This window comes from Aotus nancymaae, unplaced genomic scaffold (assembly GCF_030222135.1).
Source record: "Aotus nancymaae isolate 86718 unplaced genomic scaffold, 86718_ANA_hifiasm-v0.15.2.pri h1tg000028l, whole genome shotgun sequence".
NCBI lineage: Eukaryota > Metazoa > Chordata > Mammalia > Primates > Aotidae > Aotus > Aotus nancymaae.
Window position 1 is genome coordinate 39,552,654 of NW_026988441.1, and position 22,677 is coordinate 39,575,330.

Genomic DNA, 22,677 nt, shown 5'->3' on the forward strand with positions numbered 1-22,677 from the left:
TTCAAGATCAACCTGGCCATCACAGTGAAACTCCATCTTTATTTAAAAAAACAAACAAACAAAAAACCAAATATGCAGACTGGCCAGGTGCGATGGCTAACACCTGGAATCCCAGCACTTTGTGGGAGGTTGAGGCAGGCAGATCACTTGAGGTCCGGAGCTCCAGACTAGCCTGGACAGCATGGTGAAAACCCGTCTCTAATAAAAATGAAAAATTAGCTAGGCGTGGTGGTGCATGCCTGTAGTCCCAGCTACTCCGGAGGCTGAGGCAGGGGAATCATTTGAACCCAGGAGGTGGAGGTTGCAGTGGGCTGAGATCGTGCCACTGTACTACGGCCTGGGCAACAGAGCGAGACTGTCTCAAAAACGAAACAAAACAAAACCCCACAAATACACAGGCCTTAACAGAATGTAGCCATTTCTCCCTCCCTCCTTTGTCTAGGCCGGGATCCAATCCTGCATCCAGCTCATATTTAGTTGTCTCGCCGCCGCCGCCTCAAGTCTCTGTCTCACAGGACACTTTGAAACACTCCCGACGGTTATTCTGTAGAATGTCTCTCAATTTAGGTTCACCTGGTGATGAGCTAATCATCTGTGAGGTCATGCATGTTTGCCTAAGACATCTCCACTATAAAATTGCTATTTTTCCATTTCTTTTTTTTTTTTTTTTTTTTTTTTTTTTGAGACGGAGTTTCGCTCTTGTTACCCAGGCTGGAGTGCAATGGCGCTATCTCGGCTCACCGCAACCTCCGCCTCCTGGGTTCAGGCAATTCTCCTGCCTCAGCCTCCTGAGTAGCTGGGATTACAGGCACACGCCACCGTGCCCAGCTAATTTTTTGTATTTTTAGTAGAGACGGGGTTTCACCATGTTGACCAGGATGGTCTCGATCTCTTGACCTCGTGATCCACCCGCCTCGGCCTCCCAAAGTGCTGGGATTACAGGCTTGAGCCACCGCGCCCGGCCTATTTTTTCATTTCTTTTAAAAAATTTTTTGAGACGGAGTCTTGCTCTGTCAGCAGGCTGGAGTAAAGTGGCGCCATCTTGGCTCACTGCAACCTCCGCCTCCTGGGTTCAAGCGATTCTCCTGCCTCAGCCTCCCGAGTAGCTGGGATTACAGGCACCCACCACCATGCCCAGCTAATTTTTGTATTTTTAGTAGAGACAGGGTTTCTACTAAACCCCATGTTGGCCAAGATGGTCTCCATCCTGACCTCATGATCCCAAAGTGTTGGGATGACAGGCGTGAGCCACCGCGCCCAGTCATTTATTTAAGAGATGGGTGGTCTCACCATATTGCCTAGGTTGGTCTCGAACCCCTGCGCTGAAAGGATCCACCCGTATTGGCTTACTAAAGTGCTGGATTATAGGTGTGAGGCACCGCACCAGGCCCACTAATTTTCTCTTTGCGGTCTGTGGGGAATGCTTTGAGGCCGTGCAAATATCCTGTTTCCCATCCTACTTTCCCCCCAGCTCATTTTGAACATCAATGCAGACACATCTTGGCTGCGAAGATTTTGAGAAGTTTGGCTAATGGTGACCTTTGATTTCCCTCATTCCCTGTACATTTCCTAACTAGAAGAGCTGTTAGGAAGTCACACGGCTGGTGAAGGACCCTGACCCCCAAAACTAACTCCAAGACCACCTGAGGGACCCTCCAAAGATCACTAAGCTCTTCAGAATCCCTGGGGCGAGGCCGCCTCCTCGGCAGACCCCGCCCCCTTGGCAAAGTCCCGCCCCAAGATGGCGGCCCCGAGCGGTGGAGAGGGCGGGGCACGCCGGATCACGTGCCCCCACCGACGCCTACGTGGCCTCCAGCGGACGCCCCACGTGTCCCTCGCCGCGCCCCGTCCACCCGCCCCTGCCCTGAGGACCCTAGTCCAACATGGCGGCGCCCAGCGGAGGGCGGAACGGCGTCGGCGCGAGGTTCTGGGCCGCACTGCTCCTAGGGGCCGTGGCGCTGAGGCCGGTGGAGGCGGTGTCCGAGCCCACGACGGTAGCGTTTGACGTGCGGCCTGGCGGCGTCGTGCACTCCTTCTCCCAGAACGTGGGCCCGGGGGTACGTGCCACCGCCGTCCAGGGTATTTGAGCGCTGGCAGGCACGGGGAGGGGGCGCGGAGCATTGGGGGCGGGTCCTGAGGAGGGGGCGTGCTGCGGAAGTGGGTAGTGAGGAAGGGGCGCGGACTCTGTTAGGGTCGGAGGCTGAGTGGGGGGGGGCGCCGGACCTTGAGGCCGGCGTCATCCCTAGGGCAGGGGTGAACTAGGGAGCGGGGCCTCGTCGGCGCCGGCGGCATTGAGGGGGCGTGGTCACCTGTCACCTGCCTGGGGTGTCCAGGCAGCCCTGCCCTCCAGACGCAGAGGTGGGAAGGGGGTAGTAATGTGAGCGGCCGGAGGCTGAGGGGTATCTGCCCTCCTGGGCCTGGAGGAAGTCTGTCGCTGCAGCTCCAACCAGGGAGGAAGTGCGTCTTCCTTCCATTGCGATTTCCCCTCACCTAGGGTGTGAGGCTGGGCCCTTCTTGCCTGGAAGCAGCAGGCTTGGGGCTAGCCCAGCCCTCTACTCAGCTGGTCGGGAAAGTCCCTTCCCTTCTCAGCCTCCCTTTTCCTGCCTGTAACTGCAGTATCGATACTGTTTTTTGACTGTTTCCTTTTTTTTTTTTTTTAGACTGGAGTGCAGTGGCGCGATCTCGTCTCACTGCAGCCACCGTCTCCTGAGTTCAAGCGACTCTCCTGCCTCAGCCTCCCCAGTAGCTGGGACTACAGGCCCGTGCCGCCAGGCTCTAATAATTTTTATTTATTTAATTTTTTTTGAGACGAAGTCTCATTCTATCACCCAGGCTTGGAGTGCAGTGGCATGATCTTGGCTTACTGTAACCTCTGCCTCCCGAATTCAAGTGATTCTCCTGCCTCAGTCTCCCAAGTAGCTAGGATTATAGGCGTGCACCACCATGCCTAGCCAATTTTTGTATTATTAGTAGCGATGGAGTTTTGTTGTGTTGGCCAGGCTGGTCTCAAACTCCTGACCTCAAGCCACCTGACCACTTCAGCCTCCCCAAGTGCTGGGATTGCAGCGTGAACCACCGTGTCAGGCTGGTTTGTTGGCTACTTACTTATAGCTAGGTGTGATGCCAAGTCCTTTGTATGTTAGGCCCAAGTTACAGATGAGAAAATGCTTCAGATAAAAAAGAGAAACAGAGAAAATAGAGGCTCAGAAAGGTTTTCCCTAGGTGTTCCTGCTGTTCTGTTTTGTTTTGTTTTTTAGACAGAGTTTGGCTCTTGTCGCCCAGGCTGGAGTGCAATGGCTAGATCTCTGCTCACCGACACCTCTGCCTCCCAGGTTCAAGCGATTCTCCTACCTCAGTCTCCCAAGTAGCTGGAATTACAGGCATGCACCACCACGCCTGGCTAATTTTTTTTATTTTCATTAGAGATGGGGTTCCTCCATGTTTGTCAGGCTGGTCTCGAACTCCTGACCTCAGGTGATGTGCCCGCCTCAGCCTCCCAAAGTGCTGGGATTACAGGCGTGAGCCACTGTGCCCGGCCTGGTGTTCCTGCTTTCAAAGCCCGTGTTCCTAGAGGGATGGGTGCTGGAGTGAGGGTGAGCTCCTGCTTCTTGTTCTTCATCCCCCAGAGGCCATGTGGGTTATTTATCCTGACCCAGGAGCTCCACAGAAGGAAGGCAGACAGCGGACTTATAGGTCTGCAGCCACTGGGATGCCTTGTAGGGCTGACCCCCACAGACATCAGCCAGAGGGATCTCACTTTGCCTCTTTCACTTTTAGTACAGATGTTTGAAAGTGGAGTCTTGATTTTTGGCATCCTTAGACCCTGTAGATCCTTAGACCCTTCTAGCCAGGCGTGGTGGCTCGTGTCTGTAATCCTAATACTTTGGGAGGCCAAGGTGGGACTATCACTTGAGACCAGGACTTCAAGACCCACCTGGGCAACGTAGGGTGACCTTGTCTCTACAAATAATTTTAAAAATTGGCTAGTGGCCAGGCGCAGTGGCTCACGCCTATAATTCCAGCACTTTGGGAGGCCAAGGTGGGTGATCACGAGGTCAGGAGTTCGAGACCAGCTTGGCCAACACAACAAAACTCCATCGCTACTAACAATACAAAAATTAGCCGGGCGTGGTAGCAGGCATCTGTATTCCCAGCTACTTGGGAGGCTGAGGCAGAAGAATCGCTTGAACCAGGGAGATGGAGGTTGCAGTGAGCCAAGATCACGCCACTGTACTCCAGCCTGGGCAACAGAGTGAGACTCCATCCCCCTACGCCCAAAAAAGAAAAAAATTGGCCAGGGCCAGGCGTAGTGGCTCATGCCTGTAATCCCAGCACTTTGGGAGGCCCAGGTGGGTGGATCATGTGAGACCAGGAATTCAAGACTAGCCTGGTCAATATAACAAGACACTGTCTCTGCTAAAAATTAGCCGGGCATGGTGGCACACACCTGTAGTCCCAGCTGCTCAGGAGGCTGAGGCATTAGAATCACTTGAACCTGGAAGGCAGAGGTTGCAGTGAACTGAGATCGTGCCACTGCACTCCAGCCTGAGCAACAGAACAAGACTCTGTCTCAAAAAAAAAAAGAAAGTAAAAATTAGCCGGGTGTGGTGGTTTCGCACCTGTTGTCTCAGTTACTTCAGAGGCTAAGGCAGGAGGATCGCTCAAACCTGGGGGTTGAGGATGCAGTGAGCTGTGATTTCGATTCTGCACTCCAGCTTGGGTGACAGCGAGACCCTGTCTCTTAAACAAAATAAAAATTACCTTCTACCGGCTGGGCATGGTGGTTCATGCCTGTAATCCCAGCACTCTGGGAGGCCAACGCAGGCAGGCAGATCATGAGGTTGGGAGTTCAAGACCAGCCTGGTCAACATGGTGAAACCTTGTCTGTGTTAAAAATTAAAAAATTAGCTGAGCATGGTGATGCGTGCCTGTAATCCCAGCTACTTGGATGGCTGAAGCAGGAGAATTGCTTGAACCCAGAAGGCAGAGGTTGCAGTGAGCCAAGATTGCACCGTTGCACTTCAGCTCTGGTTGATAGAATAAGACTCCATCTTGGGGGGAAAAATAAAAATTACCTTCTACCAAACCTCTTTTTTTCCTTCCATTCTCTAGGACAAATATACGTGTACGTTCACTTACGCCTCTCAAGGAGGGACCAATGAGGTGAGTTGTGCAAAGTCCCTTCTAGCTTCTGTGACAGCGTCTGTTGTACGGAGCTGTTTTGCAGCAGACAGCAGGGTTGGATCTCACATACATCACCTTACCCTCATTGAATGATTCTTCCTGAGCCAATGAAAAGGGAGAGTATTGGCATTAGACAGTGATCACTGATTGTGCTGTCATTATTCCACAGAGCAGGCAAATATCTGGACAAAAGGAGGGATGGGAGATGGGAGCCTGCCATCCCCATAAGCATCTATTGCAGTGTTCTATTTTATGCGCAGTGTAACAAGTTATCACAGCTGAGGGGCTTAAAACAGCACCCATGTATTATCTCATAGCTTTGAAGGTCGGAAGCCTGGGTCAGCTCAGCTGTGTGCTTCATAAAACCAAACTCAAGGTATCACAGGCCAGGCATCATGGCTCATGCCTCTAATCCCAGCACTTTGCGAGGCCAAGGCAGGCGGATCACCTGAAGTTAGAAGTTCAAGACCAGCCTGGCTAACATGGCGAAATCCCATCTTTACTAAAAATACAAAAATTAGCCGGGCGTGGTGGCACATGCCTGTAGTCCCAGCTACTCGGGAGGCTGAGGCAGGAGAATCACTTGAACTCAGGAGGTGGAGGTTGCAGTGAGCCAAGATTGTGCCACTGCACTCCAGCCTGGCCGACAAGCGAGACTCCGTCTCAGTAAATAAAGAGAAAGAGAGAGAGGTCACTGGCAAGGCATAGTGGCTCATGCCCATCTCTACAGAAAATAAATAGATTAGCTGGGGGCATGGTGGTGTGCACCTTTGGTTCTAGCTATTTGGGAGACTGAGATGGGAGGATCTCTGTTTCAAAAAAAAAAAAGTGATTTGAAGCACATGACACTCCACTGCTGGCCTTGAGGGCACCACAGGGCAGGGAGTGCAGGCGGCCTCTAGGAGCTGAGAACAGCCTCTGGCCGGCAGCAAGGAAATGAGGACTTCAGTCCTCCAACCGAGAGGAAATGAAAGCTGTCGCAGCCACAAGAGCTTGGAAGAGGACCTCCAGCTCCCATTGAGAGCCTGGCCCGGTGAACACCTTGAGATGGGATTTCGCCATGTTGACCAGGCTGACCTTGGACTCCTGGCCTCAAATGATAGGCCCACCTCAGCCTCCCAGGGTGCTGGGATTACAGGCGTGAACCACCAGCCCGACTTCCTAGAGATTGTTCTGTATTATCCTGTGTAATGTGCTTCAATTGCGTGGACATGTGGAGTTGACTGGACAACCCCATGCTAATGGATTCAGGGTTACTTCCAGTCCAGTCCGGGAATGACCTTGGCTGGAGTTCATTGTACAAGTGCGTTTACATCTGTGGGAAAACCACCCAGAAGTGGGATTCCTGGGTCTTTTTTTTTTTTTTTTTTTTTGAGACAGAGTTTCACTCGTTACCCAGGCTGGAGTGCAATGGCGTGATCTCGGCTCACCGCAACCTCCGCCTCCTGGGTTCAGGCAATTCTCCTGCCTCAGCCTCCTGAGTAGCTGGGATTACAGGCACGCGCCACCATGCCCAGCTAATTTTTTGTATTTTTAGTAGAGACGGTGTTTCACCATGTTGACCAGGATGGTCTCGATCTCTTGACCTCGTTATCCACCCGCCTCGGCCTCCCAAAGTGTTGGGATTACAGGCGTGAGCCACCGCGCCCGGCCTCTTTTTTTTTTTTTTTTTTTTTTTGTCTGAGACGGAGACTCCACTGTCGCCCAGGCTGTAGTGCCGTGGTGTGATCTTGGCTCATTGCAGTCTCCGCCTCCTGGGTTCAAGCAGTTCTCCTGCCTCAGCCGCCCGAGTAGCTAGGACTACAGGCGTGCACCACCACGCCCAGCTAATTTTTTTGCGTTTTTAATAGAGACAGGGTTTCACCATGTTGCCCAGGATGGTGTCAGTCTCCTGACTTTGTGATCTGCTGCCTTGGCCTCCCAAAGTGCTGGGGTTACAGGCGTGAGCCACTGGGCCCAGCCTTTTTTTTTTTTTTTTTTTAATAGAGACAGGGTTTCACCATGTTGGCCAGCCTGGTTGTGAAGGTCCATTTTCTTTTTCTTTTTTGAGACAGAGTCTCACTCTGTCGCCAGGCTGGAATGCAGTGGCGCGATCTCAGCTCACTGCAACCTCCACCTCCCAGGTTTAAGCAATTCTCATGCCTCAGCCTCCTGCGTAGCTGGGAATACAGGAGCGTACCACCACGCCCAGCTAATTTTTGTATTTTTAGTAGAGATGGGGTTTCACTGTGTTGGTCAGGATGGTCTTGATCTCTTAATCTTTTGATCCGCCCACTTCAGCCTCCCAAAGTGCTGGGATTGCAGGTGTGAGCCACCGTGCCTGGACCAGCTTTACTTTTAAGAAAATGGACCATAGCCGGGTGCGGTGGCTCAAGCCTGTAATCCCAGCACTTTGGGAGGCTGAGGCGGGTAGATGACCTTAGGTTGGGAGATTGACACCAGCCTGGCCAACATAGTGAAGCCCCATCTCTACTGAAAATACAAAAATTAGCAGGGCATGGTGGCGGGCGCCTGTAATCCTAGGTACTTGGGAGGCTGAGGCAGAAGAATCGCCTGAACTTGTGAGGCAGAGGTTGCATTGAGCCGAGATCGTGCCACTGCACTCCAGCCTGGGTGATGGAGCGAGACCCTGTCTCCAGAAAAAACAAAATGTAAAACTGTATGTTTTGAGATTATGGTAGATTTATATTCAGTTGTAAGAAATCCTACAGAGAGGGCCGAGTGCGGTGGCTCACGCCTGTAATCCTAGCACTTTAGGAGGCCAAGGTGGGTGGATCACGAGGTTGGGAGTTTGAGACCAGCCTGGCCAATATGGTGAGACCCCATCTGTACTAAAAATACAGAAAAAAAAAAAAAAAAGAAAAGAAAGAAATCCAGAGAGAGATCCACGTGCTCTTTAACCAGTTTCCCCAGTGGTAACATCCTGCAAGATGCCAGTTGTTTTAGAGACGGGGATCTTGGAGTGTTGCCCTGGCTGGTCTTGAACTCCTGGGTTCAAGCGATCATCCCATCTCGGCCTCGCCAAGTGCGGGGATGACAGGCGTGAGCTACCCTGCCCGGCCTGCATTCTCCATTTTGCTTGTAGCTGTTGCGGCTCCACCGATGCCATGGAGAGCCTTGGCTTCCACACGCACGTGGTGCGGGAGCAGACTGCGGGCTTTCGCCCTTCGGACTTGTGAGAAAAGGGCGTCTTACTGCAGTCCAGCTTGCTTGTCTGTTGTTTTCATACATGATATTGGACGTCTTTTCACATGTTTAAGAGTTGTTCTCAGGCCTGGCGTGGTGGCTTATGTCTGTAATCCGAGCACTTTGGGAGGCCGGGGTGGGAGGATTGCTTGAGGCTAGGAGGTCGAGACCAGCCTGGGCAATATAGCAAGACAGCGACTCCACAAAACAGAAAAACCAGCTGGGTGTGTGGTGGGGACCATACGTCTGGTCCCAGCTCCTAGTGAGGCTGAGGTGGGAGCATCGCTTGAGCCCAGGAGGTGGAGGTTGTAGTGAGCTGAGATCACGCCACTGCACTCCAGCCTGGGCCACCGAGAGACACCATTTCAAAAAAAATTAGGGTGATTTGCACTAGAGGCACCACTTTTACTGGAAGGACGTGGCTCAGGCAGGCTCCCTGATCACAGATGGACAGCAAACCTCAGGCCACCCGGAGGGCAGGGCGGGGGATTGATTGGCCAGCCCCTGAATTGGGAGGCACGGAAGAGCTGCCCTGACTGTGGAACTGGAGGCATAGCTGGAACTCTCCAGGAGTGCCCATGTGTCCCGGCTGACCCGCACCGTCTTCTCTCCCCAGCAATGGCAGATGAGTCTAGGGACCAGCGAAGACCACCAGCACTTCACCTGCACCATCTGGAGGTGAGACTCGGGGTGGGGATGGCATTTCCAGCTGCTGTGGGCCTGCCCTGTGGCCTCAGGAGCAGCTTCAGAAGGCAGGGAAGGAGAGGGGAAGAGGACAGACAGACAGATGGTGGCTGCACCCCTAGAGGGGAATACAGGCCAGCGGGGACTCGTGCATGTGGAGGTGGGGGCTTCCACATGGGGCGGCGGCGTCGCTGGGGTGGGAGTGCTCCTCAAGGAAGTGTGTTGACGCTGAGGCTCGGGGAGACTGGGGGGGCTTGTGCGGGGCAACGTCCCAGGGAGGGAGAAGCAGCTCAGACGTGGAATATGGGGCAGGGCCTGGGAAGGCCCCGGAAGACTCCACCCTCCCTTAAGCATGACACAAAGTCACCAAAGGGCTTTTTGGCAATTTTTTTTTTTTTTGAGATGGAGTCTTGCTCTGTCGCCTAGGCTGGAGTGCAGTGGTGCAATTTTGGCTCATTGCAACCTCTGCCTCTTGGGTTCAACCAGTTCTCCTGCCTTAATCTCCCAAGTAGTTGGGATTACAGGCGCGTGCCACCACACCTGGCTAATTTTTGTATTTTTAATAGAGATGGGGTATCACCATGTTGGCCAGGCTGGTCTCAATCTCCTGGCCTCAAGTGATCCGCCTGCCCTGGCCTCCCAGAGTGCTGGGATTATAGGGGTCAGCCACCTTGCCTGGCCCTTTTTGGCAATGTTTAAAAATTGAGATAAAATTCCATAAAATGCAGCATTGTAAGCTTACACTTCAGCGGCATGTAGTACCTTCCCAGGGGTGTGCCCGGACCTCTGTCTGCGTCCAGAACATTTTCATCCGCTGAAAAGAAACTCTGCCCCCATCAGAGTCACCCCACTTCGCCGGGGCCTGGCAGCCACGCATCCTCTTCCTGTCTCTGTGGATGGGCCTGTCCTGGACATTTCATAGAAATGGGATCAAGCCCTGTGTGGCCTTTGGTGTCTGGCTTCTCTCACCGATCATGACGTCCTCAAAGCTAATCCTCCTTGAGGTCTGTGTCAGCCTCGTTTCTCTTCCTGGCTGAGTCCTATTCCAGAGGGCTCCCTGCAGGAACCTGCAGAGCTCAGATCCCTCTGGCTGAAGGAGGCAGGCTGAGGCAGGGAGCCCCTCCAGGCACTGACCAGGAAAGATGGGGAGGGCACAGATTGTAGGCTGCGTAGAATGAGGATGGAGTGGGCACAGATTGGAGGCTCTGTAGAAGGAGGAGGGGGAGGGAAGGAGGGTGTAGATGGGAGGCTGTGTAGAGGAGGAGGGTGTAGATGGGAGGCTGTGTAGAAGGAGGAGGGTGTAGATGGGAGGCTGTGTAGAGGAGGAGGGTGTAGATGGGAGGCTGTGTAGAAGGAGGAGGGTGTAGATGCGAGGCTGTGTAGAGGAGGAGGGTGTAGATGGGAGGCTGTGTAGAAGGAGGAGGGTGTAGATGGGAGGCTGTGTAGAAGGAGGAGGGTGTAGATGGGAGGCTGTGTAGAAGGAGAGGGTGTAGAAGGGAGGCTGTGTAGAGGAGGAGGGTGTAGATGGGAGGCTGTGTAGAAGGAGGAGGGTGTAGATGGGAGGCTGTGTAGAAGGAGGAGGATGTAGATGGGAGGCTGTGTAGAAGGAGGAGGGTGTAGATGGGAGGCTGTGTAGAAGGAGGAGGGTGTAGATGGGAGGCTGTGTAGAGGAGGAGGGTGTAGATGGGAGGCTGTGTAGAAGGAGGAGGGGGAGGGAGGGAGGGTGTAGATGGGAGGCTGTGTAGAAGGAGGAGGGTGTAGATGGGAGGCTGTGTAGAGGAGGAGGGTGTAGATGGGAGGCTGTGTAGAAGGAGGAGGGTGTAGATGGGAGGCTGTGTAGAAGGAGGAGGGGGAGGGAGGGAGGGTGTAGATGGGAGGCTGTGTAGAAGGAGGAGGGTGTAGATGGGAGGCTGTGTAGAGGAGGAGGGTGTAGATGGGAGGCTGTGTAGAAGGAGGAGGGTGTAGATGGGAGGCTGTATAGAAGGAGGAGGGTGTAGATGGGAGGCTGTGTAGAAGGAGGAGGGTGTAGATGGGAGGCTGTGTAGAAGGAGGAGGGTATAGATGGGAGGCTGTGTAGAAGGAGGAGGGTGTAGATGGGAGGCTGTGTAGAAGGAGGAGGGTGTAGATGGGAGGCTGTGTAGAAGGAGGAGGGTGTAGATGGGAGGCTGTGTAGAAGGAGGAGGGTGTAGATGGGAGGCTGTGTAGAGGAGGAGGGTGTAGATGGGAGGCTGTGTAGAGGAGGAGGGTGTAGATGGGAGGCTGTGTAGAAGGAGGAGGGTGTAGATGGGAGGCTGTGTAGAAGGAGGAGGGTGTAGATGGGAGGCTGTGTAGGAGGAGGAGGGTGTAGATGGGAGGCTGTGTAGAGGAGGAGGGTGTAGATGGGAGGCTGTGTAGAAGGAGGAGGGTGTAGATGGGAGGCTGTGTAGAGGAGGGGGGTGTAGATGGGAGGCTGTGTAGAGGAGGAGGGTGTAGATGGGAGGCTGTGTAGAAGGAGGAGGGTGTAGATGGGAGGCTGTGTAGAAGGAGGAGGGTGTAGATGGGAGGCTGTGTAGAAGGAGGGTATAGATGGGAGGCTGTGTAGAAGGAGGAGGGGGAGGGAGGGAGGGTGTAGATGGGAGGCTGTGTAGAAGGAGGAGGGTCGGGGGCAGGGTATACATGGAGGCGGTGTAGAATGAAGATGGCGAGGACACAGATTGGAAGCTGTAGAATCAGCCAGCTGGGGTGGGAGGAGGAGGGAGGTACTGGGCCGAGTCTTGGTAGAACTGGTGGGGCAGGTGCAGTTCGGGCTGGGGAAGAGGCGGACTGGGACGAGCCGGGTGGGTAACAGGTATGGGAGGCTGTGGGGTCGTGGCTCTGGAGGTTTGGATGATGCCATCTCCCAGGGAGTGTGTCCCGCCAGTAGGGGCCCCAGCGTGTCCTCCTGTGTCCCCTCAGGCAGGTCTTTACCAGCATGTTCTTTCTGAAGGACCCGCCTGGTGGCTCATAGCCGTCTCGGAGTGCAGACATCTGGGAATCAGATTACACTCTCTTCCACCTGGCCAACACACGTGCCTCTGGGTCCACAGCCCCTCCCCAAGTCTCCCTACACCGCCTGGTTCTGCCCCTGCCGCCATCCTCAGTCAGGCTCATGGTTTATGGGTCCCCAGCTCCACTTGTCTCTTTCTCATAACCCCACTGCCTCGATCCCGGCTTGATCTGGGAGTGGACGTGATGGGAAGGAAGCTGTCAGGCCCCCAGTCGGGGGGAGGGGTCAGAAGGCTTCAGGAATCTTGTCCCTTCTTCCCTGATCCTTGGTCCAGAATATCTCAGCCCAAACAGTGGGTGTTTCTTGAGCATTTATTTTGTGCAGACATTTTGGAGGGAGAACTCCAGGCTGTAGTTCCAAACGTGACGAAGGCACGTTGACAAATGGGTGACGGAGACCAGGGAGTGGCAATGTTTAATTAAAGGACAGGGTGTGATTTGATGCCACATATGGGCGTTGGCCCGCTGTCCCCTTCGGGGCGCTTCACAAACAGCAGATGTTTACTCAGTCATTTCCGGGGAGATTTTCACCGGCTCCATGGAACTGGCTGTGTCACAGGCAGCCTGAGGCCCCAAGAGGCATCGGCAGGGTCATTGAGAGGAGACAGGCCCCATCAGCCCAGAGAGACCCTGCAGAGGCCTGGGACCCTCTGAGCCCCGGCCGCCCTATAGTCATGGGGAGGCCCACGGTCGCCATCATGTCTGCAGGCCCCCGCCCAGCATGGACCCCTGAGTGCCAGCTCCCCAGAGGGCATCTGGGTGGGCACAGGCCCAGAGCAGTTGAGATGGGGGCTGGGCTCACCCTGAGCCTGAACCCTCCTGTCCAAACCCCGAGAAACTCCCCAAGGACATGCTCAGCCCGGAGACCTGCCACCCCAGGCCTCCCCGTCTCAGACAGTGACTGGCCCTCCCTGACCTGGCCTGTTGGCAGTTGCTAGGGCTTAAAGGGCAACCTAGGGGCTCCCTGGATCCCCCACCCCACCCGTGCACACAGAACCCCAGCCACAGAAGTGGCCCCTCTGCTGTCCCTCCACCCCCATCACACTCTCTTCACATGGCCAGAGGCGCTCTTCACACCAGAGATGCCATCATCCCCTGTTGTCACCTTCTGGCACCTTCCATCACTCCAGTTCCATAGAAGCCCCCATTAGCAGCCTCCTGGAGACCTGGGCAGATGCTCCTCCCCTTTCCTAGTTAACTCGTGTACTTCCTGCCCTCTGGGAAGCCTTTACTGGCCTCTCATTGCCCAGCCCCCGCCTCCACCACAGTACCTGGATTGCTGTCAGCACCTGAGAAGCCACGTGCAGTGAATGGACATGGGGTCCTGTCCCTGAGCAGCTCCCTGCCCACAGGGGAGAGAGGCACGTCCGTGAATGAGCTGGAAGAACATTCTAGCACAAAGGGGCTGAGCACAGTGGCTCACGCCTGTAATCCCAGCACTTTGGGAGGCCGAGGCAGGCGTATCACTTGAGGTTAGGGGTTAGAGACCAGCCTAGGCAAAATAGTGAAACCACATCTCTACTAAAAATACAAAAATTAGCCAGGCATGGTGGCAGACACTTGTAATCCCAGCTACTCGGGAGGCTGAGGCAGTAGAATCACTTAACCCAGAAGGCAGAGACTGCCATGAGCTGAGATGGTGCCATTGCAATCCAGCCTGGGCAACAGAGTGAGACTCTGTCTCCATAAAAATGAAAAGAAACATTCTGGCACAAAGGAAAGAGGGTCCCGTCCGTCCTTCCCAGAGTCAGCAGTGGGCAGGAGCAGCGTCCATGCTGAGAAGCCGGCGTGAGACCTGCTGACCCCAGCCCGGGTCCCTGCTGGGGCTACTTGCAGGGCACCCAGACCCAGACCCAGCAGCCCTGGCCTGATGCCCTCGCCCTCCTTCCTCTGCAGGCCCCAGGGGAAGTCCTACCTGTTCTTCACACAATTCAAGGCGGAGGTGCGGGGCGCTCAGATCGAGTACGCCATGGCCTATGTGAGTATCCTGGGGCGGGGCAGGCTCTGAGGGTGGCTTCTGTGCATGGGGCAGCTGTGAGATGTCCTGCCACGAGAGGGCTCCATGGGGACAGGGAGGAGAGGGGACAGCCAATCCTGCAGAGGGAGGGTATGTAACTTGGAGGAACCTGGCACACAGACCCCCCCAGGCCAGGAGACGCCAGGGCATGGGGGTTCGGTAACCTGCCTCTGCTGGCTTCTCTTGTATATGCCAGAAAAGCCTTCTCCAGGCTGGGTGCGGTGGCTCACACTTGTAATTCCAGCACTTTGGGAGACCGAGGCAGGAGGATTGCTCGAGACCAGAAATTCAATACAAGGCTAGGCAACATAGCGAGACCCTATATCTATCAAAGTAAAAAAAAAAAAACCAGGCATGGTGGCATGCACCCATAGTCCCAGCTACTTGGAAGGCCAAGGCAGGAGGGTCGCTTGAGTCCAGGACTTCGAAGCTGCAGTGAGCTGTGATTGTACCACTGCACTGCAGCCTGGACAGTAGAGTGAGGTCCTGGCTCAAAAAAAAAAAAAAGTCTCCTCTGCCTCTTGAGTAAAAGTGCACAGGTTTAGTCTCTGCTTGTCTGGAAAGCAAACTGCATCTTTTTCCTAATGGTGATGAGCATTGCTAGGGCCCTGCTAAAGTTCCGCTCCTCCCCTTTCAGTCTGCAGCAGCGTTTGAAAGGGAAAGCGACGTCCCCCTGAAAAATGAGGAATTTGAAGTGACCAAAACATCAGGTACGGAAAGATGGGGATGGGGGAGGGGTGGCGACACCCGCTTCCAAGCACGGGCAGTCGGGGGGCGGTGTGGAGAGGGAGGCCAGCCAGAGGGGTCCTGGAGACTGTAGACCAGGCATCCACATACTGGTTTTGTAAAGGCCACCTCGTCAGTATCTTCAGCTTTGTAGCACTGTGGGTTCTGTCTGAGCTACGCCGTGTGGCACGAAGGTGCTGTAGACAGTGTGTAGACGAGTGGGTGTGGCTGTGTGCACTAGAACTTTATCTCAGCCGGGCGTCCTGGCTCGTGCCTGTTGTCCCAGCTGCTCAGGAGGCCATGGTGGGAGGATCATTTGCGCTAAGGAGGTCAAGACCAGCCTGGGCAACACAGTGAGGCCCTGTCTGCAAAAATTAGGCTGGGTGTGGTGGTTCATGCCTATAATCCCAGCACGTTGGGGAGCCAAGGCGGGCGGATCACTTGAGGTCGGGAGTTCGAGACTAGCCTGGCAAACGTGGCATCTGCTAAGATGTTGTCATCTCTGGTGTGAAGAGCGCCCTGGCCGTGTGAAGAGAGTGTGATGCTGTTGGAGGGGCAGCAGGGGGGCCACTTCTGTGGCTGGGGTTCTGTGTGCATGGGCGGGTAGGGTATCCAGGGAGCCGCTAGATTTAGTCGACAAACCCCACGTCTACTAAAAATACAAAAATATTAGCCAGGTGTGATGGTGCACACCTGTAGTCCCAGCTACTCGGGAGTTTGAGGCAGGAGAATTGCTGGAACCCAGGAGGCAGAGGTTGCAGTGAGCTGAGATGGTGCCATTATGCTCCAGCCTGGGAGACAGAATAAGATTGATATCGAAAAGCAAAACAACAAAACAAACTCAGTCGGGCGTGGTGGTGCACAGCTGTGGTCCCAGCTACTCAGGAGGCTGAGGGGAGAGGATTGCTTGAGCCCAGGAGGTCGAGGCTGCATTGAGCTATAATCATACCACTGCACTCCAGCCTGGGCATCAGAGTGAGACTGTCTCAAAAACAATAAACAGGGTTGGATGCAGTGGTTCACACCTATAATCCCAGCACTTTGGGAGGCTGAGGCGAGCGATCACCTGAGGTCAGGAGTTCCAGACCAGCCTGCCCAACATGGTGAAACCACATCTCTATTAAAAATACCAAAATTAGGCCGGGCGCGGTGGCTCAAGCCTGTAATCCCAGCACTTTGGGAGGCCGAGGCGGGTGGATCACTAGGTCAAGAGATCGAGACCATCCTGGTCAACATGGTGAAACCCCGTCTCTACTAATACAAAAAATTAGCTGGGCATGGTGGCGTGTGCCTGTAATCCCAGCTACTCAGGAGGCTGAGGCAGGAGAATTGCCTGAACCCCGGAGGTGGAGGTTGCGGTGAGCCGAGATCGCGCCATTGCACTCCAGCCTGGGTAACGAGAGCGAAACTCCGTCTCAAAAAAAAAAAAAAAAAAAAAAAAAAAAAACCAAAATTACCTGGCCGGGCGCGGTGGCTCACGCCTGTAATCCCAGCACTTTGGGAGGCCGAGGCGGGTGGATCACGAGGTCAAGAGATCGAGACCATCCTGGTCAACATGGTGAAACCCCGTCTCTACTAAAAATACAAAAAATTAGCTGGGCATGGTGGCGTGTGCCTGTAATCCCAGCTGCTCAGGAGGCTGAGGCAGGAGAATTGCCTGAACCCAGGAGGCGGAGGTTGTGGTGAGCCGAGATCGCGCCATTGCACTCCAGCCTGGGTAACAAGAGTGAAACTCCCGTCTCAAAAAAAAAAAAAAAAAAACCAAAATTAGCCAGGTATGTTTGCACATGCTTGTAATCCCAGCTACTCAGGAGGCTGAAGCAGGAGAATCGCTTGAACTTGGGAAGTACAGGTTGCAGTGAGCCAAGACTGCACCCCTGCACTCCAGCCTGTGCGGTAGAGAAAGACTCTTGTCTGAAAAAAATAAATAAATAAAAAACAATAAATAATTTAAAACAAAGTAGAAACCATCAGGGTGTTGAGGTTGGGATTGTGGTATGCTGAGGGGAGCCTGCAGGGGTCACTGGGAAACATCAGGGCCCTCCTTTGGTTGCCTGAGAAGCACCAGGGTCCTCAAGCCACATTCAGCTGCTTGGGGCCAGTGCCGAGCAGAAAGAGGAATGCCGAGCTGGGGTGGGAGTGGGAGGTGAGGGAGTGGGAGGTGAGGGAGTGGGAGGTGAGGGAGTGGGCGGAGCAGGTCGGGCCGCAGCAGTGGGTGTAGCAGTGGAAGCCAGAGTTCTGACCCTGCTGGAAAAGTGTCATGTGGGCCTCAGACAGGTTCACCCAGTGAGCAGGAGCTCTTGCAGCCTCACCCACCTTGCATGCTGTTCAGGCCTGGATCCTCTCCTTCCTGGGCTGCTTCTTGTACCTCCTCCCATCCTCCTCCCATCCCTTCTTGACAACATGGCACAGATGACCAGGGTTCTTCCTACCTCAGGTCTTTCTGTGGCTTCCTGCTGCCTGCCATCTACGTTAGCCCCACTGACCTCACACTCCATGCCACTGATTTTTCTGTCTGTCACCTGTAAGACTTTCAGTGCCCAGGGCCTTTTCTCATGGGAGTCTGCTTTGGAGACTGCTCCGCTTCCCTGCTCTGCCCCGCTGTGGGCCCTGCTCCAAATCCTCAGGACTTCTGAGAGTTTTCAATATTGAGGGCCCAACCCTGTGTTTCTTTCTTGCAGTGGCTCACAGGCCAGGGGCATTCAAGGCTGAGCTGTCCAAGCTGGTGATCGTGGCCAAGGCATCGCACACTGAGCTGTGACCAGCAGCCCTGTTGCGGGTGGCGCTTTCTCATCTCCACTGAAGCTGAAGGGGCCTGGGGCACTGAAAGGGCCGGCACATCACTGGTTTTCTAGGAGGGATTCTAAGTTTTCTGCCTGGGCTGACGTTGTCTTGTCCAGAGGGGTGTGAACGGCGGCTGAAGCCCTGGGGCAGAGAACAGCGAGCCCAGGGCCCTGCTGGGTCCCGACAGCTTCCCCGTCCCTACTTCTGCTGAGCTCTTCTGGACTCAGGATCAGGGGAACAAAGAGGGTGGGAACACAGGGGTCAAGCTGGGGAAAGCAGCCATGCTCCCTCCACCCCAGCCGAGCGCCCTCCGTGAGCCAGCAGGACTGCCTTCCTGTGTTTGCCCAGGGGACCTCCTTTCAGATGAACTGGGAAGAGAGAAAATGTTTTTTCATATTTAAATAAATAAGACCGTTAAAAAGCAACCCGAGAGCCTGGGCCTCCTGGCTGGCCGTTGCAGGTTGGGGGCTCAGACGTGGCTGACGCTGCCCCACCATAGGTGGGTGGGTGGCGGTGTCTCGGTGGGACTTTCCTGCAGGCATCAAAGCGCTGGATCCCAAGGCGGCTGTCTGTGAACTTGCCCCCTTTCCCCTTGGCACTTGCTGTCCCTGTGCCCCCCACATGCTGTGAATTCACACTCAGTTCCCCGCGGCTGCCAGAGGCCCCACCGCAGGACGGTGTCCAAGGCCAACCTGCTCTCCGGAGCCTGGGCTTTGGTTTCCCTTAGTTTTTCTTTTGAGACAGGGTCTTGCCCTGCCACCCAGGCTGGAGTGCGGTGGTGCAGTCAGCTCACGGCAGCCTCCACCTCCTGGGCTCAGGTGATCCTCTCACCTCAGCCTCCCAAGTAGCCAGGACTACAGGCATGCGCCTCCACACCCAGCTGATATCTGTATCTTTTTTGGATAGAGACGGGGTTTTGCCATGTTGCTCAGGCTGGCTTCGAACTCCTGGGCTCAAGCGATCTACCTGCCTCGGCCTCCCAAAGTGCTGGGATTAGGCGTGAGCCACTGTGGCCATCCTCCCTTCGTTTTTTGAAGCTGGGTTGCAGCACAATGACTTTAAAAAACAAAAACAGGTGGTTTACCCCTCTAAATCCCAGCACTTTGAGAGGCTAAGCCGGGAGAATCGCTTCACACTAGGAGTTCAAGACCAGCTTGGGCAACATAGCAAGACCCAATCTCTATAAAAAAAATTAAAAATTTTAAAATTGGCTAGGCATGATGGTGCTCACCTGTAATCCCAGCTACTCCGGAGCCTGAGGCAGGAGAATCGCTTGAACCCAGGAGTCCAGGGCAGCAGTGAGCCGAGATCAAGCCTCTGCAGTCCAGCCTGGGCCACAGAGCAACATCCTGTCTCAAATAAATGAAAAAAAAAAAAAAAAAAAAACCAGTCAGCCTTGACTTTCCATTACACACTCTATGCCACCATGCGAGGAAAGGCTTGACAGCCAAGCACGTCGGCAGGAAGGGCCCCTAGACCAAGGGTTCTGAAGTCCGGGGACGCCTCCAGGGCCGGGAGCCTTTCCAGCTCTCGACTCTGAGGCTCCACAGGGCATCCTCTGCAGAAAAGGCCATGGGAAACTGCCCACCACCCAGATCCTGGCCAAGGAGCGGGGCCTCTTTCCCAGTCAGCTGGGAATCCCCGAAGCTTCCAGATCCCTGGCTGTCATAAGGATGCTTCCCCGGGTGGCCTGGTGTGCCAGCACCCGTCAGGGCCTCTTGGGACATGCAGGAGCTTCCCCTCTGACCCCATGTGTGCATGTGTGTGCTTTTTTTTTCTTTTTCTTTTTTGAGACGGAGTCTTGCTCTGTCGCCCAGACTGGAGTGCAATGGCGCGATCTTGGCTCATTGCAACCTCCACCTCCCGCATTGAAGCAATTTTCCTGCCTCAGCCTCACAAGTAGCTGGGAGTACAGGTGTCTGGCTGTAGTGTTTTTTTTTTGGGGACAGAGTCTCACACTGTCACCAGGGCTGGAATGCAGTGGCGCGATCTCAGCTCATTGCAACATCCGCCTCCCAGGTTCATGCGATTCTCGTGCCTCAGCCTCCCAGTAGCTGGGATTACAGGCGCATACCACCACACCCGGCTAATTTTTTTTATTTTTAGTAGGGACAGGGTTTCACTATATTGGCCAGACTGGTCTGGAACTTCTGACCTTGTGATCTGCCTGTCTTGGCCTCCCAAAGTGCTGGAATTACAGGCGTGAGCTACTGCACCCAGGAGTTTTTTTTTTTTTTTTAGTAGATACGGGGTTTCACCGTATTGGCTGGACTTGTCTTGAGCTCCTGACCTTGTGATCCACCCGCCTTAACCTCCCAAAGTGCTGGGATTACAGGTGTTAGCCATCAAACCCAGCCTTTTTTTTTTTTTCCAAGACTGGATCTTGCTCCAGCACCCAGGCTGGAATGCAGTGGTGTGATCTCAGCTCACTGCAGCCTCTATCTCCTGGGTGCAAGCCATCCTCCCAGATAGCTGGGGACCACAGGTGCATGCCACCCTGACCAGCTATAATTTTTTATTTTAAAATTTTATTTCTGAGTTGCCCAGGCTGGAGTGCAGTGGCACAATCTCGGCTCACTGCAACCTCCACCTTCCAGATTCAGGTGATTCTCCTGCCTCAGCCTCCCAAGTAGCGGGATTACAGGTGCCCACCACTATGCCTGGCTAGTCTGTGTACTTTTTAGTAGAGACGGGGTTTCACCATGTTGACCAGGCTGGTCTGGAACTCCTGACCTTTAGTGATCCACCCATCTCGGCTTCCCAAAGTGCTGGGATTACAGGTGTGAGCCACCACTCCCAGCCATATATTATATATATATATATATATATTTTTTTTTTTTTAGAGATAGGGTCTCGCTGTGTTGCCCAGGCTGATCCGCCTCCCAAAGCATTAGGCTTACTGGAATGCACCACTGTGCCCAGCGTGGTGTGTGCTTTTATTTAAACTGTTCCATAGCTCTGTTTGCTTTGTTTCCTTTAATTAAATCTCATATTTACAAGAGTCCAGACAGCCTGGCCAGCCCAGCAGGGACCCAGACAGTTATGCGCATTGATGTCTCAGTGGCCCAGGATTCCATCGGGGGCTTCATGAGAAAACCTCAAAGAACTATCTCGGTGTGAGATAAGCCGAGAAGGTTGCCTTGGAAGCGTGGGGTAGAGGTAGGACCAGCTGGCTTTCTGGCCAAAGCCTTTGGCCTTTTTGCAGAAGCAAGAAACCAAACCACAGGAAGGCTGCTCCAAGTCTGGGCTCAGAATTTCCTATCAGTGAGTGCAGCAGGCCAGGGAGAGGCGAAAGGGAGTGGAGAGGACTCTGGCGAAAGGGAGAGGGGCGGCCCCCGCACAGCTTCACCAGGGGTCAGCGCAGGCTCAGGCGGCTCGACGGGCAGGTTTGCAAGACAATCTCCAAATCCAGACGGGTGTGTGCGATCTCGTTTTAAACGCTGGCAAATTCCAAATGTCTCAAACACTGGATGGAGCCAGCTACACCTACCTTCTCACCGAGTAAGGTCCACGGGCCCCTTTCGCAACCTCTACCTTCCACAGACAGGTTCTGCAAAGCAGTCATGGGACCTCGTTTCCCCTCCCCGACAGGCACCCAAAATAACCTTCCCGACCTGGAGCAGCATTTTGCAACCTTCGAGAACCCATGCCCCTTTCTGACAAACAAAAATGGCAAATAGACTCCCCCACACCCCACCTCCATGTCCCGAGCTGAAATCACCACATCTGGTGGGTGGTGCCAGAAGCCAAGAACATGGGCCGAGCTTTGCTTTCTTGGGTCTGGCTTATAAAAGCAACATGGCTGGCTGTTTAGTTGCTGATTCTCCAGACATGAAATCACGATTTTACAATGTGCACACTTGGGGAGCCCAGGAGTTTGAGAACACCCCAGGCAACATAGTGAGACCTTGTCTCTACAACAGTTAGAAAAATCAGCCAGCTGTGGTGGTGCACACCTGTGGTCCCAGCTACTTGGGGCGGAGGTGGAAGGATCACTTGAGCTCAGGAGTTCGAGGCTGCAGCGAGCCAAGATCGCACCCCTGCACTCTAGCCTGGGCGACACAGCGAGACTCTGTCTCAAAACAATAAATAAAATGTGCACACATCTTAGGTGGGTTCCCCCTCAGCCCTGGGTAGGGGTCATGCTCTGTCCCCTCCCACGTGGCAGTCCCTGGATTGGAGCAGTTTCCCCTCCCCACCCAGGGCACAGGTCTCTGGCCTCATCAAGGCATCCTGGCTGAACAGGCCAGCATTGGCTAGCGCTTTTTCAGATGGAGTCTTGCTCTGTCGCACAGGCTGGAATGCAATGGCACCATCTTAGCTCATTGCAACCTCCGCCTCTCGGGTTCAAACGATGCTCCTGCCCCAGCCTCCCGAGTAGCTGCGATTACAGGCGCCCGCCACCATACGCGGCTAATGTTTGTATTTTTAATAGAGACAAGGTTTCTCCATGTTGGTCAGCCTGCTCTCAAACTGCCAACCTCAGGTGATCCACCCACCTCAGCCTCCCAAAGTGCTGGGATTATAGGCGTGACCTACCGTATGTGGCCCAATTCCCCCCTCCTTTTTTTTTGGGGGGGCTGTGACTCAGATCCAATCCCCCTTTTTTAAGGACACCAGTCAGTGAATTGGGGTGGCCCTACTCCAAGATGGCGTCATCTGAACTCATTCCAGCCGTAGTGAGCCTCTTTCCAAATCAGACCATCTTCTGAGGTCCCGCGGTTAGGACGTGAATTTATGGATTCTGGGGGGCCACGGCTTGCCCCCTAACACGCCTTCCCCCAGTTCGCCATGTGAACTCCTAGTCTGTGGGCAAGGGATGGAAACCCCAGGCAACGTCATCAAGTGGGAAGCAGCAGCTTTTGGCTTACATCAAGTGGGCCAGGGGTCGGCACGGCCCAGGAAATGCAAACAGAAGTGGAAGGTGGGCCCTGGCGAGGCGTGGTCTACAGAGTAGGGCCGCGAATTCCTCTCCCCATTGGATGGGAGCCAGGAGGAGAGGCGACATCGGTGTTTGAAACTGCTGCTACAGATGGCTCTGTGTCCTCTCAGAGGGGACAGTTCACCCACCT

General features: G+C 54.4%; 1 protein-coding gene across 1 annotated transcript; it reads left to right on the plus strand.

Moving 5' to 3' along the window:
* Positions 1–1,875: 1,875 nt before the first annotated feature.
* On the plus strand, positions 1,876–18,030 carry MYDGF (myeloid derived growth factor). Its single transcript, XM_012436298.3, has 6 exons — positions 1,876–2,057; positions 5,113–5,163; positions 8,987–9,048; positions 13,975–14,056; positions 14,733–14,805; positions 17,503–18,030. Exons 1-6 carry the CDS (start codon positions 1,884–1,886, stop codon positions 17,580–17,582), a joined length of 522 nt encoding a protein of 173 aa, XP_012291721.1. The 5' UTR covers positions 1,876–1,883; the 3' UTR covers positions 17,583–18,030.
* Positions 18,031–22,677: the final 4,647 nt, after the last annotated feature.

Excerpts from the sequence above, each read along its gene's own strand:
- MYDGF (XM_012436298.3), top strand. The coding sequence starts at position 1,884 with ATGGCGGCGCCCAGCGGAGGGCGGAACGGCGTCGGCGCGAGGTTCTGG. Across the intron at positions 5,164-8,986 it reads CTCAAGGAGGGACCAATGAG|CAATGGCAGATGAGTCTAGG; the intron begins GTGAGTTGTGCA and ends TTCTCTCCCCAG. Across the intron at positions 14,806-17,502 it reads TGAAGTGACCAAAACATCAG|TGGCTCACAGGCCAGGGGCA; the intron begins GTACGGAAAGAT and ends TCTTTCTTGCAG.